Source organism: Pelodiscus sinensis, chromosome 11 (genome assembly GCF_052426305.1).
Source record: "Pelodiscus sinensis isolate ZL-2025 chromosome 11, ASM5242630v1, whole genome shotgun sequence".
NCBI lineage: Eukaryota > Metazoa > Chordata > Testudines > Trionychidae > Pelodiscus > Pelodiscus sinensis.
Window position 1 is genome coordinate 16,065,010 of NC_143062.1, and position 19,276 is coordinate 16,084,285.

The following is a 19,276-nucleotide window of genomic DNA, read 5'->3' on the forward strand; positions in this document are numbered from 1 at the left end:
ATGCTACCATGGAGATCCTGGACTTTAATCCCTTACCTAGCAGCCTAAATTAGGCCTCCAGGGCTTCTCTGCTAACCTCTGTGTCATTGGTACCTACATGTGCCAAGAGAACCAGCTCCTCCCCAGCACTAGACAGAATAATAGAATACTAGAACTGGAAGGGACCTCGAGAGGTCATCAAGACCAGTCCTCTGCCATCACAACAGAACCAAGAGCACTAGATCATCCCAGACAGGTGTCTGTCTAACCTGCTCTTAAATATCTCCAGAGATGGAGATCCCACAACCTCCCTAGGCAATTTATTCCTGTGTTTAATCACCCTGACTGGTAGGAAGTTTTTCCTAATATCCAACCTAAACCTCCCTTGCTGCAATTTAAGACCTACATTTTCTTGTCTTATCAGAGGTTAAGGAAAATAATTTTTCTCTGTCCTCCTTGTAACACCCTTTTAGGTACTTAAAAGCTGCTATCATGTCCCCCGCCAGTCTTCTCTTTTCTAAATAAAAAACAAACAAACTCAGTTCTTTCAGTCTTCCCTCATAGGTCATGTTTCCTAGACTTTTAATCATTTTTGTTGCTCTTCTCTGGACCTTCTCCAATTTCTCCACATCTTTCCTGAAATGTGGTGCTAGGAAATGGACCCAGTACTCCAGCGGAGGCCAAATCAGTGCAGAATAGAGGGGAAAAATTACTTCTTGTGTCTTGCTCACAACACTCCTGTTAATGCATCCTAGAATTACGTTTAAAAACAATGAGTACTCCCGCAGCACCTTAGAGACTAACAAAAAATATATATCTATAGTATCATGAGCTTTTGTGGGCAAACCCTGCTTCTTCAGATGAAATTATCTTGATATTTGTATTATATTACCCTAGTTTATTGAAGGTCATCTTGAGATCTCAAGATCATCTTATCTGAAGAAGTGGATTTTGCCTACAAAAGTTCATGATTTTGTGTGTGTGTGTGTGTGTGTGTGTGTGTGTGTCTAAGGTGCCACAGGACTACTCATTTTTAAAGTTACAGATTAACACAGCTACCTCTCTGAGACTTTTAGAATGATGTTTGCTTTTTTTTTTTTAACAACAATGTTAAACTGTTAATTCATATTTAGCTTGTGGTCCACTCTTCCCCCTGATCCCTTTCTGCAGTACTCCTTCCTAGACAGACACTCCCTTTTGTATGTGGGAAACTGATTGTTCCTCCCTAAGTGGAGTACTTTGCATTTGTCCTTATTGAATTTCATCCTATTTACTCCAGACCATTTCTCCAGTTTGTCCAGATCATTTTGAATTATGACCTTATCCGCCAAAACACTTGCAACCCGTCCTAGCTTGGTATCATCTGCAAACTTTATAAGCGTAGTCTCTATGTCATTATCTAAATTGTTGATGAAGATATTGAACAGAACCGGTCCCAAAACTTATTCCTGTGGAACCCCACTTGTTATGTCCTTGCACCATGATTGTGAACCACTGATAACTACTTTTTAAGGGTGCATCTACACAGCACCCTAAATTCAAAATAAGATATGCAATTTGCGCTAGCAAATCGCGTATCTTATTTTTCTTGAATTTCTAAATAGGTTATTTTGAAATTTGGTGAGTCTACACAGCACCAATTTCAAAATAACGCGCTATTTCAAGACATCCCTTAGCCCTCGTGAAATGAGAGTTACCAGGATGCCAAAATAGCACACCCATTATTTTGAAAAATATTTTGAAATAATAGATGGCTGGTGTAGACGTGGGATAGCTATTTTGGGATACCTCCAGTATCCCGAAATAGCTGTGCAGTGAAGACATACCCTAAGAGTGGTTATCCAACTAGTTATGCACCCACCTTATAATAACCCCATCTACATTGTATTTCCTTCGTTTATTGATAAGAAGGCCTTGTGAGACTGTATCAAATGCTTTACTAAAATCTGAGTATACCACATCTACCACTTCCCTTTTATCCATAAAGCTTGTCATCCTATCAAAGAAAGCTATCAGGTTGGTTTGACATGATTTGTTCTTGACAAATCCACACTGATTGTTACTTATCACATTATCTTTCAGATGTTTGCAGATGGGTTTGTTGTTTATTTGCTCCATTATCGTTTTTGTCACAGAAGTTAAGCTGACTAGTGTGTAGTTTCCTGGGTTGTTCCTATTTCCCTTTTTAGAAATGGGCACTATATTTGCCCTTTTTTCCAGTCTTCTGGAATCTCTCCCGACTTCCATGACATTTCACAGATGAGGGCTAATGGCTCAGATACCTCCTCTATCAGCTCCTTGAGTATTCTTATGTATTGTAGATGTCTCAAGAGGTCCACAGCCTTTGCCCATGGCAGCCAATTCACCATAGAATGGTAGGGGGTTACGAGGGTCAGCTAGTGTAACCCCCTGCCAAGATGCTGGATTTGTTTTGTCTAAACCATCCATAACATATGGCTCCAGCCTCCTTTTGCAAACCTCCAGCAAAGGAACTTCCACATCCTTCCGGGGCATTTGTCCCACTGTCCTACAGTTCTTACAATCTGGAGTATTTCCTGGGATTTAATCAACATCTTGCTCTCCTATAGTTTAAACTCTTTGCCTCTTGTGCGGCCCTTTATGGCAAGCAAAGACAACTTTTCTTCATCTTTTTTTCTGGCAGCCTTTCAAGTATTTGAAGGCTGCTGTTATGTCCTCTCTCAATCTTCTCTTTTCTAAATTAAAGATACCCAGTCCCTTCAGCCTTCACATACAGCTCGCATTCCAGCTCTTTGATCATCTTTGTTGCTCACCTCTGGATCCTTTCCAGTTTCTTTAAATTCTTTTTACATGTTGGAGACCAAAATTGGGTACGATACTCCACCAGGAGCCTAACCAGTGGTTCCTTCTGTGACCTGCATGCTAGACCTCTGTGAATGCAACAGAAAATTGCATTTGCTTTTTTTGCAGCATCATCACATTGCTGACTTGTGTCAAGGTTGTGATCCACCACAACTCCCAGATCTTTCTCAGCAGTGCTACTGCCAAGCCAGTTAGCCCCCAGTCTGTATTTTGGCATTTGTTTTTTCTTCCCAAAGTGTAACACCTTGCATTTGTTTTTGCTGCATTTGAGTTTGTTGCCTATAGCCCAGTTTTCCATTTTATCAAGAGCCCTCTGAATCTTAGCTCTGTCCTAAAAAGTATGGGCCACCCCTCCCCCCCGGTTTTGTGTCTTCTGTAAATTTGACCAGTAAGATCTTTATGCCTATATATCCAGGTAATTAATAAAGATATTAAACAACACTGGGCTGAGAACAGTTCCCTTTGGAACCCCCGTTGAGACCTCCCTGCAATCCAACTTCATTCCATTCATAGTGTCTCTTCGTTTGTGATTGTTTAACCAATTATGTATCCACTTAATGTTAGTTCCGCCACGCCCACATTTCTCCAGATTCTATATCAGAATGTCCTATGGGACTGTGTCAAAAGCCTTGCTGAAGTCTGGGTAAATTATGTCCACCACATTATGTCCACCCATCCACCAAACCAATTACCCTGTAAAAGAAGGAAATCAAGCTAGTTTGGCATGATTTGTTCTTGGTAAATCCATGCCAGCTGCTAGTGATTGCCCCTTCATCCTCCAGGTATCCACAAATGGAATGATTGCTCTAGTAGTTGCTCCCAGATATCAGTCAGGCAGACTGATCTGTTGTTCCCCAGCTACTCATTTTTATGTTGGCATTTCTCCCATCTTCTGGGACTTCTCCTGTCACCCATGAGTTTGCAAATATTATTGCCCGTGGATCAGCAATTTCCTCAGCTAATTCCTTCTGTACCCTGGGGCAAACGGCATCTGGCCTGCTGATTTGATTTCAGCTAAATGTGGCGCTCTCAGTCATCAGAGAGCCAGCTATCTATATTTCTAATATTCAAATCCCCAGTTACTATTCTCTGGCTCTTCCTATTAACAGGAGCCCTCCCCCCTAGAGAGGGCAGAGGAGCTGTTCTGGTTTGGGGAGACTCCTTGAGATAGGAACTCCCCAATGTGGGAGCATAGGCTGCAGGGTATGTATGTGGCCTGGTGATCACAGCATATGAAGGATGACCAGAGGGCATTAGAGCTTCTGGATTCTCTACTTTGCTTGGGGGGGCGGGGCTAGATATTGGGGTTGATCACCCCCCCCCATTTGTTCTCTCCCCTCAGGCTTACGATGGCTTTGCCTCCCTGGGTATCTCACGAGTGCTGGAGCCAGCTGACATGGTATTCTTGACAGTGCCTGACAAACTCATTGTCATGACATACCTGTGCCAGATCCGGGCCTTCTTCACAGGCCAGGAGTTGAATGTGGTGCAGATCGCCAACCACAGCAGCGAGAGCACCTACAAGGTGGGCAAGTTTGACTCGGACCCTGCCTTCTCCATTGACCCTGCCCGCTTCTATGCCGAGCGCTTCCAGGGTGCTGCCAGAGGGGTTGAGGAGCCTGGGAGCACTACCCTTGCTGCAAGGGATGATGGGAAGGCAGGGGCCAATAAAGCTATGACAGGAGGAGCTGAATTGACCAAGAAATTGGAGGCAGAATTTTCTGCCTCAAAAGATGCTGGGACTGATGTCAAGACAGCAGAGGCAAAGGATGCTGGGAAAGTGACCGTAAATAGTGCCATATCCCAAACAGCTGTGAAATCAGAGGTGGAACCATCAGTCCCAAAGGATTCTAGGAAAGTGCCAATCAATGGTGCTACAGCCGAGCCAACCATGAGTCCAGAGGCAGAGCCACCCACCCCAAAGGATGGGGAGAGCGAAGCTGCAAAGGATACTGCAAAAGCATTGGTCAATGGTGCCCTGTCCAAGCCAGCCAAGAAACCAGAGGCAGAGCCCCTGGCCCCAGAGGATGCTGAGAAAGTGCCAGCCAATGAGGACGAGAAGCTCGTGCCCCCTCCACGGCTGAAGCGTCTGTCTGTGCGGAATGGGGAGGCGCCAGCCCAGGCCGAGCGATCCTTGCAACGCTCACTGTCCACAGGCAGCCAGGGCCCTGTGGCCCCACCACGTTCCCATGGCAGTAAGTCAGGCTTCTCCCACGTGCGTGATGCAGATCTGCTCAAGAAGCGGCGCTCGCGGCTCAAGAGTGAGTCACTGTCGATGGACGAGGGAGAGTCGGGCAGCCCCCCAAGGGAGACACCACGAAGGAGGGCTGACTGGCTTGGAGCGGTGAGTAAGGAACAGGGAAGGGCTCAGTTATTGTAGGGTTTCTCTGGGGCACTGCATTGTTGTCATAGGCCAGAGGTGGGGAACCTAAGGCCCAGGGGCTGGATGCAGCCTCCAGCTTGCCTGAATCCAGCCCCCAAGGCTCAGGGCCCCCCCAGCATTGGGGAACCTGCACTGATGCTCCAGCCTCCCCACTGCTTCCCTGCAGGGCTGGAGCACACAATGTACTAGCCTGGGCCCCCTAGGCTCCAGCAGGGAGTGTCTTTCTCCTTCTCAATGGGGGGCCACGTAGAGTCTCCCAGGAGCCGTGTCTTGTTATTGGGTAGTTCATAACCCATTACGTAGCCCCTAATAGTTATGAGAGACCCTCCCTTCTGGGATACTCTAAACCCAGCATATGCTGCCCCTTATGAGTCCTTACAGTCACAAATTAGCATGTACAACCCAAGTATTGTATTATTTCAAGGTCTTTCAGGGTGGCAGGCAAAAGTTTGTTATTGTAGGATCCTCTGGGAGCACTGATTTATTTCTGTAGGGTGTCTCGTAAATACAAGGGCTGTGGATGATGGTTTGTTATTGTAGGGCCTCCTGGGGATGTGCTGCATTGACTGCTTTGTTATGGTAAGGACTCTCCTGGGAGCTGTAACCTCTCCTAATCCCTTTTCTCCACCTCCCCACATCAGGATGACCGTGAAGACATGATGACGTCCAAGGTGGGACCCCCTGCTTCTGCCAGGACTCAGCATGCCCCAGGTGAGCCCGAGGTTTCCATTGGGTCTGCCTTATTTATCAGCATCACTCAGGTCTGGGGGCAAAGGAGCAAAATGGATCCTTAGGGGAGAGCAAGGTGTCACAGTGCAAGCCCACAGAGTCCAAGGTGTTAGCAGACCACCTATCAATGCACAACACTAAAGAGCTAACCCAGGTTCAAAGTGTGGAATTCAGAGACCTCAGCCTGCTTATTCCCAGGGCAAATACTCCATTAAAATCCCTTTAATCTTGTATTAAACATTTAGAAAGAGTTAGCGGGGCAGGGTGTGTGCGTGTGTCTCACACACAACGGAGTGAGTGGACAACAAAATGGCAGAAGAAGTTCAGCATTGATAAGTACAAGGTAATGCACACAGGCAAAAATAACTCCAACTACTCATGTCTAATGATAGGCTGTCACCATCAAAGAAAGTCTCGGTGGAGAGTTCTCTGAAAACTTCAGCTCAGTATGTAGCCATGAACCTAAAGGCTCACTGAATGTTAGGATCATTAGGAAAGGACAGAAAATCCTGTAATTCCACTATACAAATCCATGGTACCCCTCCCCCCAAAACACTGTGTCCAGTTCTGTTTGACCCATCTCAGAAATGATAGGGTGCAATTGTAAATGGTTCACCCAAGAGCGGAAAAGATGAGCAAGATGAGGGAGCAGCTTCCAAACAAAGGGAGGCTAAAAAGATAAAGGCTTAGAAAAGGGACAACTAATGGGGGATAGAGCAGAGGTCTAGACGAGTGGTTCTCAAACTGTAGGTCAGAACCTCAAAGTGGGTCATGACCCCATTTTAATGGGGTCGCTAGGGCTGGCATTAGATTTGCTGGGGCCTGGGGTTGGAGCCAAAGCCCTGATGACTTCAGCCTTGGGTGATGGGACTCAGGTTACAGGTCCCCCCATCCGGGGCTGAAGCCCTTTGGCTGTTCCCCTCCCTGCACTTGGGGTGCTGGGGCTTGGGTGGGTTCAGGCTTCTGTATGATCCTCCTGGGGTTGTACAGTAATTTTTGTGATCAGAAGGGAGTTGTGGCACAATGAAGTTTGAGAACCGCTGCTCTGTACAATCATGAATGGTGAGGAAAAAGTGACTTGAGACGTTTTATTCATCCTCTCCTTACATACAAAAATGGGGTCGCCTGATGAACGTAATAGGCAATAGGTTTAATACAGGAAATACTTTCTTACACAACACATAATTATGCGGTGGATCTCATTGCCATGAGATGTTGTGATGGTCCAAAACTTCTCTTTATTAAAAACCAAACACCCCAATAATTCACACCCCAATAATTACAAGGGGGGTCTCTCCTTCTTGCCCCCTGCCAGTGGGAGAATGGGGTTTAACTTTCTCTAGGGACCCCACTCTAACTGCCTCTCTCTGTCTTCTCGCCCCAGAGACAGCCCTCTCCCCTGGTGCTACCCCCCAGGAGCCATCCCGGGACCCCAGCAAGGAGAGCAGCACTGCAGATGAGGAGATTCCGGTAAGGCTGGGTAATTGTGGGAGGTGGTGGCAGGGAATGGGACCTGAGGCCTTTCCCCTTGAAAGGACAGTGGGTCTGACCTCCTACCTCCCTGGCAGCGGTTCCAGGACACCAGCCAGTATGTGGTGGCCGAGCTGCAGGCCTTGGAGAATGAGCAGAAGCAGATTGATGCCCGGGCAGCGGTGGTGGAGAAGGATCTGCGCTTCTTCATGGAGTCAGGTGCTGCGTGGAGACACACACAACCACCCTGCAGACCTTGTCCTATGTCCAGCATGGTTGGCTCTCAGTACCACCTGCTGGTAGCTTCTGGAACTGCTCAGAATCCCCTTGGTGATGTTATAGAGCGGGAGCCTCCCATTGGGGGAGGGGATGGAGCCAAAGCCCTGAGAGTTTCAGCCCCTGTGTATCTGCCATCCTGTCTGATGGGACAAAGAAGCAGGCAGTTAGGAAAGGTGGAGAAAAGTTGGGGAACTCTCCAGAGGGTGACCCAACCCCATCGCTGGGCCACACTCACACACACACTAGTGCATGTTCCCTCCCTCCCCCAACACTCACTGCTGTGCTGCCCGACAGTTGCAAGTGTCACTTGCTGGTTTTTGTACAGTCCTGTGCAGTGCATTCCCCACACCATTGCAGTGTACTCACTTGTGCCCCACTCCTCCCCCCCATTGGCAGGCACAAATCGGGCCCAGGAGGAGGAGCTGATCCAGGAGTGGTTCACACTGGTCAATAAGAAGAATGCACTGATCCGGCGCCAGGACCAGCTGCAGCTGCTGTGAGTGAACTGGGAGAGGGTGGTGGCTGGGCTTTGAAGGAAGGGAAATGCATAACCTTGGGAGTGCCTCCCAATTCTCTCTTCCCCCAGGATGGAGGAGCAGGACCTGGAAAGACGATTTGAGCTACTGAGCCGGGAGTTGAGAGCCATGCTGGCTATTGAAGGTGAGGACTGGGTAACTTAGAAGGGCAGGGAATAGGAGTCTAGAAGACTTGCTCTGGCTTCTTAGCTGAGATATCAACCCATGCAGACTGGCTCAAGACAGAAGCCCAGCAGAGGCGGGAGCAGCTCCTACTGGAGGAACTGGTGTCATTGGTGAACCAGCGGGATGAACTGGTGCGAGACCTGGACATCAAGGAGAGAATGTGAGTCTTGGCATGGCTGTCAGGTATGGGTTTGGTGGCATGGAGAACACATTCTGGACATGACACCCTGAGGCTTTGTCTATACTTAAAAGTTTAAAGTGCAGCCACCACAGTGGCTATGTCTACACTGGCGGGTTCTTGCGCAAGTACAGCCCTTCTTGCGCAGGAACCCGCAGAGCGTCCACACTGCCCATCCTCTCTTGCGCAAGAAGATTTACAGTATGGTGAGATAAGAGAGGGCTTCTTGCTCAAGAGCTGCACTCTTTTCTTACAAGTGTAAGCATTCTTGCACAACAGCTCTTGCGCAAGAGGGCAATGTAGAGGTGCCGCAGGGGTTTCTTGCGCAAGAAAGCCCTATGGCTAAAATGCCCATCAGAGCTTTCTTGCGCAAGAGAGCGTCAACAATGCCGTGGGCGCTCTTGTGCAAAAGCACATCTCAGACATGGCAATGTGGATGTGTTCTTGCTCAAGACTTCTTGCACAAGAACCTGCCAGTGTAGACATAGCCCAGGAGTGCTGGGAGAGAGCTCTCCCAGTGCTGTATGTAAACCACGTGCACCAGGGGAGTAGCTAACAACGTTGGGAGCATGGGGCTCACACACTGGTGCTTTGCAGTGCTGTAATTTGCTGTGTGCAGGGAGAGGGTGTATTTTCATACTCTTGAGCCAGAAAGTTACAGCGCTGTAATGTGACAGTGTAGACTTAATGGCTGCGTCTAGACTGGCATGATTTTGCGGAAATACTTTTAATGGAAAAGTTTTTCTGTTAAAAGTATTTCCGCAAAAGTGTGTCTAGATTGGCACGGATGCTTTTGCTCAAAAAGTGCTTTTGCGCAAAAGCATCCATGGCCAGTCTAGACGCAATTTTGCACAAGAAAGCCCCAATCGCCATTTTAGCCATGGGGCTTTTTTGCGCAAAACAGTTCTTCCCTGTCTAAACTGGCCCTCTTGTGCAAGTATTCTTGCGCAAGAGGGCTTTTTCCCGAGCGGAAGCATGTAAGCATTTGCGCAAGAAGCACTGATTTTGTACATTACAAAGTCAGTGCTCTTGCGCAAATTCAAGCGGCCAGTGTAGACAGATGCAATTGCTTTTGCGCAAAATCTTGCCAGTCTAGATGCACCCAACCTGAATTACCACTTGCATTTCCTCATAGAGCCCTAGAGGAAGATGCCCGGCTGGAGCGGGGTCTGGAACTGCGGCGGCGCAAATACAGTCGCAAGGAGAAGTGCTGTATCAGCTAAGAGCCCCTGCCGTCCCGATGGCTGGGACATTGCCCTTTGCCTCTTAAAGGGCTCAAAGAAAGGTTTGCCTGCTGCTGCTGTTACCTCAGTGCCTCACTGTGCTGCCCCTTCCTTCCCACCCTTCTCCAATGACTGTCAAGGGCAGTACAGGGAGCCTGACTGTCCCCTATGGCAGAGGGGAACAATCTGTGGGGGCTATTTATTTCTGTGAGAGAAAGACTGTTTCCCACCCTATCAACTGCCATTTCAAAGTTGTTGGTTTTTTTTTATCATGGTACAAAAAGTTGATGTGGGTTTAGGGAGGCCAGAGAACAGAAGTGCCTTGAATAATAAGAAGTTTCAATTCCTTGCTCCCTGGATATTTGCACTAATTTGTAACTGTTTGAATAAAGTGATGTGGAAGTCACAATAGCAATCCGCAACTTTCATATACACTTCCCATTGCGGGGGAGAAGAGAAATAGAAATCCTTAGAATATGTTTTGTAGAGTAAACGTTTCACAACAGATTTGTTGGTGGCCACTCTCACAACTACATGTCGATGGAGTCCTGCAAATCCACAACTAGCCGCTTTATAGCCACAGGTATCTGCAGCTGTGCATGTGGATACAGATAGCCATGGCTCATTTTTGCAGCTACAGCTGCAGATACAATTTTTGCATCTAGATCCCTACAAATTTGCAGAGATCCACTTTGGGTAGTTGCATCTGTGGAGGCCAATATCTGCAGATTATTTTTGCAGCGGTAGATGCAGGGGTTTACATATAGAATCTTGCTCATTTTTGCAGAATGTTTACTTTTTTTACAAAAACATGTAACATTATTGCCTCATATCTTTCCACAGTAATCCTTCCCAGGCAGTCAGCTAAGTGGAATATGTTGTATTTGTCCTTATTGAACTTCATACGATTGACTTCAGCCCATATCTCCAGTTTTTCCAGATCATTTTGAATTATCAGCCCCTTCGAGCCTGGTATAATTTGCAATGTTGTGCCATCATTGAAATTATTAATGAAAATGTGAAAGAAAACCAGACACAGAACTGATTGCCTGTGGAATCAGTTATGCCCTTCCACCATGATTGTGCAGCATTAACTGTTTCCAAAGAGTAGTTATCCAACAAGTTATAAAAGCCTTACTAAAGTCTGGATCAGGGCTGGTCAACCAAGCGGCTCTTCCCCCCTTGAAGTGTGGCTCGCGAAGCCTCCCCCGTAGTTTGTGAAGCCACCACTACGTGCCTTAAAATGGCCCCCATTTCTCTGTGCTCACTGTCCAGCGTGGCAAAGCAAAATGGCACCAGGAGCCTGATGTGGCCAAAAAGCCACCTGGAGCTGTGTTTAAAAGCACAGCATCCTCTTCTTTTTGCTTGCCCAAACATGGCTGGGGTTGTTTAAAGGGGCAGCTAGGGCTTCCCCCCCCCCCCCAGCAATTTGCGCTATATCCCCCCAACTAGTGTGGCGCTTTGCTTTTAACCGGTTGGCCACCCGGTCTAGATATACCCTGTATGCTGCTTCCTGTCTCTCACAGAAAGCTGTCAGGTTGGTTTGACAATTTGTTCTTGAAAAATAGCTCACCATCTCCTCAGCTGTATAGTCTAGTATGCATTTCCTCGGGCATGTATATACATAGACTTGTATTTTATTTAATGTAGCTCCCGCCCTTGTTGTTTTACTACTGGCAAAAAGAGCTGCAACCCCTGGCTGCTTCTCCAGCTTGTGTGTCTCCAGAGGCAGGGTGGGGCCCAACCACTACAGACAGGCCTAGAGGAGGGGGAGGTGCTTTGCCCACCCCATAACACTGGAGCAGATACAACTGTGTACTTTAGAGCAGGCTTCTAAGCCAGCTGTTTGCAAACTGGGTGTGGTTGGGGGGAAGGAGGCAAGAGAGCTGACAGACTTGCAGGGGTCCAGGGCCAAAGCGGAGGCCCTGGGGCTACGTCTAGACTGGCATGATTTTCCGGAAATGCTTTTAACGGAAAAGTTTTCCGTTAAAAGCATTTTCGGAAAAGAGCGTCTAAGATTGGCGCGGAGTTCGTATTATAACGATGCGCTTTTGCAGAAAAGCGTCCATGCCAATCTAGATGCGCTTTTCTGCAAAAAAGCCCCAATCGCCATTTTCACGATTGGGGCTTTTTTGCAGAAAACAAATCTCAGCTGTCTACACTGGCCCTTTAGGTTTTGCGCAAAAGGACTTTTGCCCAAATGGAGCAGCATAGTATTTCCGCAAAAACACTGACAATCTTACATGAGATCGTCAGTGCTTTTGCGGAAATTCAAGTGGCTGGTATAGACAGCTGGCAAGTTTTTCCAGAAAAGCAGCTGATTTTCCAGAAAAACTGGCCAGTCTAGACACAGCCTGGGGGTTCAGCCCCCAGAGGCAGGGCAGGGGTGACAGGCCCTTGCAGCCAAGCTGCGCGCTAGGCGACCTCACTGCAAGGGCCCTGTCAGCCCAGCAGTGCCCAGCGCCACAAGGGCGTGGAGGCCACTGGCAGGACTGGGAACAGGCCGCCGATCCCCCGCCCCTTTGGCTCCGGATGTCGCCGCCGTTTCCGGGCTTTCACCTCGCCCAGGCGCCACATTGGCCGCCACCTCAACCAATAGGAGCTGAGTCTACGGGTGTGGCGGGGGAGAGGGCGGGTGTCTATTTCTCAAGCGCACGCGCCGCACTTTGTTTTCAAGGCGCATGCGCCGTTTCACCAGTCCAATGGCGCCCCGGACTCCCAGCAGGGGGCAGCAAAGGGTCTCGAGCAGGCGGGGCTGGGGGCGCGCTCTAGAGGTGCCGGGGCTGCAGAGTAAGACGAGGCTGGTCTGTCCCCGCCTGGCCGCTTTCTCCACGGAGCGCTCGGGGAGCTGCGTCCCGCCGCCCCGCAAGGTCAATGGGGCCCCGGACTCGGCCTCAGAGCAGAGGATGGAGCCTGGGCAGAGATTGCTGCCCCCAAGCGGCTCGGGAACCTCACGCGCGGGGAAGGAGGAGCAGCTGCCAGGATGCCACAGCCTGGCCTAGCAGGGAGGGGCCACTGGGCTCAGCGTGGTCACCTCCAGCCCTGCCGTTCCTCCTTGGATTAGAGACAAACCGCTCCTTCCTCTGACCTTGGAAATGGAAGACCAGCAGGCGCCTTTGACGTTAGACCCCCCCTCCTCCGCCCACCTAGCTCCACCATGGATTGGGATGGAAAGGGACATCAGATATATACCCTCCTCCTCCCCCAAAAGACTGCTGCAGCCCCTGCAGAAACACTAAATCCTGCCCCCAAAAAACCGTATTTGTTACTAAATAGTTCAAAGAGCCAGCAGATAGACCATCACTGAAAACTAGCTTCCTACTGGCAACCATTCCCATCATGCCCAGAGGCACAGCTGAGCCCATTTCACACATTCCTGGTGGGAAAGTGCCTAAGTAAATTGCAGCAGCTCAGGCTGCTCTCCCTTATTTGTGTCACTACTCAGTAGGGCTAGGAGGCTGGAGGAGGAGGGGAAGGGCTGAGAAGGAAGATTTTCTGATCCCCCTTCCCCTCACTCACTCTGAAAACTGAAGAATCCCTTGGGGGAGACTGGATGCAAAGGAAAAAAAGAGCAGAAGCAGATTCAGCTGGTATTAGCACAAAACAAGTCTGAGGAAGGAATTAAACAAATATAATTACAAGATCCTTAGCCCACACAATGGCTACGTCTACACTGCAGGCGTCTTGCACAAGGACTGTTTTGCGCAAGAGTTCTTGTGCAAAAGGTCTTCCACAAGAGTGTGTCCACACTGCCATGTGCTTTTGTGCAAGAGTGTGCATGGCAGTGTCGATGCTTTCTTGCACAAGAAATTCATGTTGCCTGGCTACACTGCCTTCTTGTGGCAGGCAACAAGGCTTATTCCTTGTGGGGAGAGGAATAACTTCTGGAAGAACCCCTGTTTTCTGACACTGTATTGTAAATTTACATGCGCAAGAACACCCATGCACTGTAGACGCTCCGCAAGTTTTTGCGCCAGAACAACTATTCTGGCGCAAAAAGCCTGCAGTGCAGACGTAGCTAATATGTTTAGGTGACATTAACCCTGTAAAAGTAGCTAAAGAATGCATAGATTTAGTAAGAGCCAGGAGGTTGTAAGCTGGGGGAGATCTTTTAGCTGAATATAAAATTTAAAAAAGAGCATATTGGTAAACTGGTTAAAAATAAAACAAAACCTGAAACACTTGGGCTACGTCTAGACTGGCATGATTTTCCTGAAATGCCTTTAACGGAAAAGTTTTCCATTAAAAGCGTTTTCGGAACAGAGCGTCTAGATTGGCACGGACACTTTTCCGCAAAAGCACTTTTTGTGGAAAAGCGTCCGTGCCAATCTAGACGCGCTTTACTGCAAAAAAGCCCCAATCGCCTTTTTTGTGGAAAACAAATCTCAGCTGCCTACACTGACCCTTTTGCGCAAAAGTTTTGTGCAAAAGGAACTTTTGCCCGAACGGGAGCAGCATAATATTTCCGCAAGAAGCACTGATTTCTTACAGTAGGAAGTCAGTGCTTTTGCGGAAATTCAAGTGGCCAGTATAGACAGCTGGCAAGTTTTTCCGGAAAAGCAGCTGATTTTCCGGAAAAACTGGCCAGTCTAGACACAGCCTTGGGGAAGTTAAAGTCAGCCAGCAGGTAACAGCATATTTGACTGAGACAAAGAGGGTAATATATGAAGAGCCTTTAGAACTGATCAACAATGCAATAATAATGGTATAGGAGAAGACTTACTTACTTACTGCCCGTTACGCCAATGGCGCATAGGGCAGCAACAAAGTCCTTCCACTTCTGTCGGTCGCAGGCCAAAGCGCCTATTGTTCCCCAAGTATGATGATGAACTTTTAATTCTTGTTCTACTGTTCGGCACCAGGTTGTTTTTGGTCTTCCTCTCTTTCTCTTCCCATCTGGTTTCCAGTGGAGTGCAATTTTCATAATAGATCCGTCCTCTCTTCGTAACACATGACCTATCCATCGCCAGCGTCTTTTCATAATTATAGTGGCCATGTCTTCTTGTTTACACTGAGACAGTAGATCTTCGTTGGAAATTTTATTTGGCCAAAATATTCTGATTATTCTTCTAAGATTCTTGGTATGGAATGTAGACAATTTAGTAAGGTCTCGTTGTATCATGCGCCAACATTCTGCTCCATAGAGAAGCACTGGAAGAACACAGCTGTTGTATAGTTTCAGCTTAGTGCGCACGCTGTACTTTGAGGATTTCCAGATATAGGAGAAGAGAAAGGTATTAATTAAGCAACTAATTTGTAAATGTGTGGAGTAAATTAACAGAGGAGACTGCAAATCATTTACAGCAATTGATTACATTTAAGTGCAGGCATCTATCTGAGAAAGTAACACTAGGGTTTCAGAACTCTAGAGTCAAACTATAAATTTCCCCTTCCCCAAAAGTGCCACATGTACCCATGGGGAGGGCATGTAGCAAATGTTTGGCAAGGGAAAGTGAGGGGTGGTCAATGTGGCGGCCAGCATTCCTATGACACTGGGTGGAAGCGGAGTGTAGTAACTGCCCTGGTGACCAGTCTGTCTGATGGAGAGTGTATTGCAGCCAAGCCAAAAGTAGTTATTCACATAGCTTATGTGGAAGTTGTCAGTGCTCTCGAAACATCAGATGGAGCAGGGAGAGAGAGTCAGCACAGGACAAGGATCCATAGCCACACTTTATACAAAAACACTAAACACTGCAGAAGGAATAGGTGGAGATATACTATTAGTAGTGAAAAAGGAAGCTTTGTTGCATTTTATCATAAAAGAAAAACTGCACATAAGTGGGGAAAAAAATAAAATTACAGCAAGGGCCATGGAAAACTATCCGTGTGTTAGCAATTTCTCAACAGGCCATATTCATGGAATTTTGAATGAGGTTAATGGCGACATATCACTTTTATGGGACCAGAAGCTTTTGTGAGAGTGCACAGTTCAACAGCATGTAGTTAAGACCTAAAATAATCAGGAAATGAAACCAAACTAAATGTCCAGTGTGTCCTGGTGATTGGTTCAATAGCTTACTTTTAAAATCCCAGGGGGATTTAGACAAGCCTTTAGAGAAGACCAAAAACTAGGGAGAGGTGGTGGTGTATGTACTTCCACAAGGTAAAGATTACTTCTTTCTCTACGGCTGTGTAGTGTAAGTCACAAATACAATGCTGTGGAGATCCTAGTGCAGGTGAGAAATCATTATGTAAAGGATTGATAATATCTGTAACTGAAGTAGGAAATCAGAAGGCTTAGAATTACAAGGAATAGCAAAGAATACTAACCTGTGGGGAAATAAGACAGATGATACCAATGTGGCATGCTTGGGAAAGTTTATTGTTGATAATGATCTAGTGGTTTTGAATGATGGCAGTCCAACCAGATTTAATGCAGCATATGGCATTTGTATTGCTTAGCCCTGGGAATTATAACAACAGATAATGCAAGTAGATGCAACTGAAAACGTGTAAGGAAGGAGAAATGGGAGTGATCATTTTCTTACATTTACTTTACAAAGGATAAAGTGAGGTTAAAGGTAATAGAAATGTCCCACCTGGTATTTTCAGAAAGCTAACTGGGAACTACTTACAATTAAGTTACTGAGTCTGTGAATGGTGATTGTGAGAGTGATAAGAGAATTTCAAAGACCATGTAATTAAATAATTAATAGCAATAGCTACAGTAGCCATAAATAAGATGCCAAAGTACCCCAAAACCCTCTTTCATGGTAGAATGAGGGGTGCAAAATGGAGCAAGGTTTATTAAAAAGCAAAAACAACAAAGTAGAGATCTCACTAAGTATAAAACTAGCAAAGCAATAGCACAAAGAATTATTAACTAAAAAACAAAGAGTTGGAGTCTATGCTGTGGGCAGATGATAAAGATAGCAAGACATTGACAATGTTCAGACCAGTTAGAAGAATGATTAGAATTTAGACTAAGCCCTAGTCTACACTACAGACTTCTCTCCTTCAGGAGAGGCAGAAATTCACACCCTGGAATGATGTAGTTATACCACCCTAACTCCAAGCCTGCGTCTACACTGGCATGATTTTGCACAAATACTTTTAATGGAAAAGTTTTTCCGTTAAAAGTATTTGCGCAGGAGCGTCTATACTGGCATGTGCCTTTGCGCAAAAGCATCTGTGCCAGTGCAGACGCTCTCTTGTGCAAGAACGCGCCGATGGCCATTTTAGCCATCGGGCTTTCTTGCTCAAGAAATTAACGTTGCTGTCTACACTGGCCCTGTTGTGCAAGAATACTTGCGCAAGAGGGCTTATTCCTGAGCGGGAGCGTCAGAGTATTTGAGCAAGAAGCACTGATTTCATACATTAGAACGTCAGTGTTCTTGCACAAATACTCGTGGCCAGTGTAGACAGGCGGCAATCTTGTTAGTCTAGACGCACCCCAAGTGTAGACAGCACAGTGGTGGCAGATCTCCCATCAACATAGCTACCACCTCTTGGGGAGATGGATTAACTACATTGATGGGAGAAAGTCTCCTGTTGGTGTATTAGCCCCCTTATTAAAGCACTACAGTGTTTTAAGCGTAGATGTGCCTAAGAGTAGCTGTTGTGCATTTGTTGATGTGGATGGATGGATATAAATCTTGTTATGACAGTAACTTCCTTAGGTCACTACGGGTGAGCCCAGCTGGTTTGGGCTGGTGCTAGTTACTTCTGTGTTATGAAATAAATGGACACTTGCAACTGCTCAAGCTCACTGTGTTTCCAATGATTTCTTTCTAAATTCTGGAATGCCAAACGATACAACAAAGTGGCGACAAGGATGGGATACCTGTGCTGCCTCCAGCAACACAAAGAGTAGAAGTCAATGTAAGAAAACAAACCTTTTTGCTGTTCTGGAAGGTGGGGATGAGAACTGACTGCTACACTGACAGTGCAAACTGAAACTACAGTCAGTGAAGCCCAGAGGCTTGGAGCCATGCTGAGGTGCTGGATCTCATCAGCATTTGGGGAGAGGAAGCAGCACAGTCCCAGCTGCGCTCCAGCAGTAGGAATTACAATATCTGCGGGCTCATCTTTAGGTGTGTGACCGAAAGGGGCCATGATTGGGACTCACTGGAGTGCAGGGTCAAAGTGAAACGCCTACCAGCAGGAAGCAAACAGATACTATGCCCACGACATGCAGGTTCTACACAGAGCTGGATGATATACTTAAATGTGACCCCGAGCCAGGAGGAGGAAGTTGTGGCAGAGTGTGCTGAGAGGGAGAGGGACTCAAAGCCATAGGAGGACTCGGCCTCCACAGAGGTTTGCAGTCAGGAGCTGCTGTGTACCCTCGATGAGGCGAGCCACTCTCAGGCCTTGAGGCTGCGGACAATGTGCTGGGTAAGCGGGCTGGCTCTCAGGCAGAACTCAAGTGACTTGCTGAGAGCAGGAGTGTTACAGAAAGGAGGCTTGTTGGTTCTGTGTAGTGTCACTACCAGCAGAGGGTTGGTCAGATGGTGACTGAATCGTTGACGCAATCCCTTACGTCTCAGTAATCTGCCTCACAGACCTCGTAGAAAGTTTCATGCAGCTGCTGTGCCACCCGTCTCCTGAGATTCGCTGGCAAAGCAAACATAGTACTAGACCCCTGCAGGCTGAGATTCCTTTTCCACTGTGCTGCCAGTGGGGCAGGGGGACCACTGCTGAGCAAAGACAAACCACGTATGGCCCCGAACAGAACCCACAATTGAGTGAAAGTTCTTCCTTTGCTTCCCTGCTCACCCTAAGCAGCAAAATGTCCTCCAGGGTGAACATGGCCTGTGGAAATGAATGGCAGTGAAATAACGTTCACTCCCTGCCCCACAGTGCTGTCCCCAATTCACAGTTGCAAATGAAACCCCTTGCTTCCTGGCTCAATTGGGAATCCCTGCCTGGCTGCACCAAGAAATTTTCCTGCAAGTCTAATGCAAAGGTTTCCCCTGCCCTTTCATCCCCCTGGCCAGTTGCACCGAGGGATACCCTCGTGCCGCTACAGCAAGGGTTTTCTTGGACCTTTCTCCTGCCCTGCTGCACCGAGGGTGTCCCCTGCTTCCCTAGTGGTGAACTCAACATTGTGCCGTTCCTGTATGTTTTGGGACAGTCAGGCAGTGGCAGTGCAAGTGCTTGAAAGGGATCAGGGCAGTGCTGTGTCTAGGGTTAACAATGGACCTTCTGTAACATGTTGCAGTTTTGGCCTGGATAGCGCCAGACTTGGAATGCCAGTCTCAGGAAGTTCTAACTCCCGCAGAGCATCTGAGGAGGACATGGAAGTGCCCAAGAAAGACTTGAGAGGAGTTTTTGCAAGATGTCCTGAGGCACACGGGCACTGAACACAACCGAAAGAGTGGTTGGACAGCAACAGGAGGGAGCATAAGGAGAGCAGCCCTCATTCGTGTGTCCTTGCGCCACACGGTGGGAGTGAGCTTAGCACACAGTTCTATGAAAAGTGGCTTTCCTCATCCAAAAGTTCTGCAGCCACTGCTTGTCATCCCAGGCTCGCGTGATGATGTGACCCCAC

At 47.5% G+C, this 19,276-nt stretch overlaps 1 protein-coding gene across 5 annotated transcripts in view; it reads left to right on the forward strand.

Annotated features, from left to right (window-relative positions):
- The window catches only part of EHBP1L1 (EH domain binding protein 1 like 1), a 34,577-nt gene extending 17,086 nt beyond the window's left edge, over window positions 1–17,491 (forward strand). For all 5 annotated transcript variants that reach the window (XM_075939246.2, XM_006131614.5, XM_006131615.5 and 2 more), the window contains 8 exons: window positions 4,163–5,164; window positions 5,845–5,914; window positions 7,317–7,402; window positions 7,501–7,621; window positions 8,078–8,177; window positions 8,268–8,341; window positions 8,428–8,542; window positions 9,696–17,491. In XM_075939246.2, coding sequence (XP_075795361.2) covers window positions 4,163–5,164; window positions 5,845–5,914; window positions 7,317–7,402; window positions 7,501–7,621; window positions 8,078–8,177; window positions 8,268–8,341; window positions 8,428–8,542; window positions 9,696–9,783 — 1,656 coding nt within the window. In that variant the 3' untranslated portion in view covers window positions 9,784–17,491. The remainder of the gene's footprint in view (window positions 1–4,162; window positions 5,165–5,844; window positions 5,915–7,316; window positions 7,403–7,500; window positions 7,622–8,077; window positions 8,178–8,267; window positions 8,342–8,427; window positions 8,543–9,695) is intronic.
- The last annotated feature ends 1,785 nt before the right edge of the window (window positions 17,492–19,276 follow it).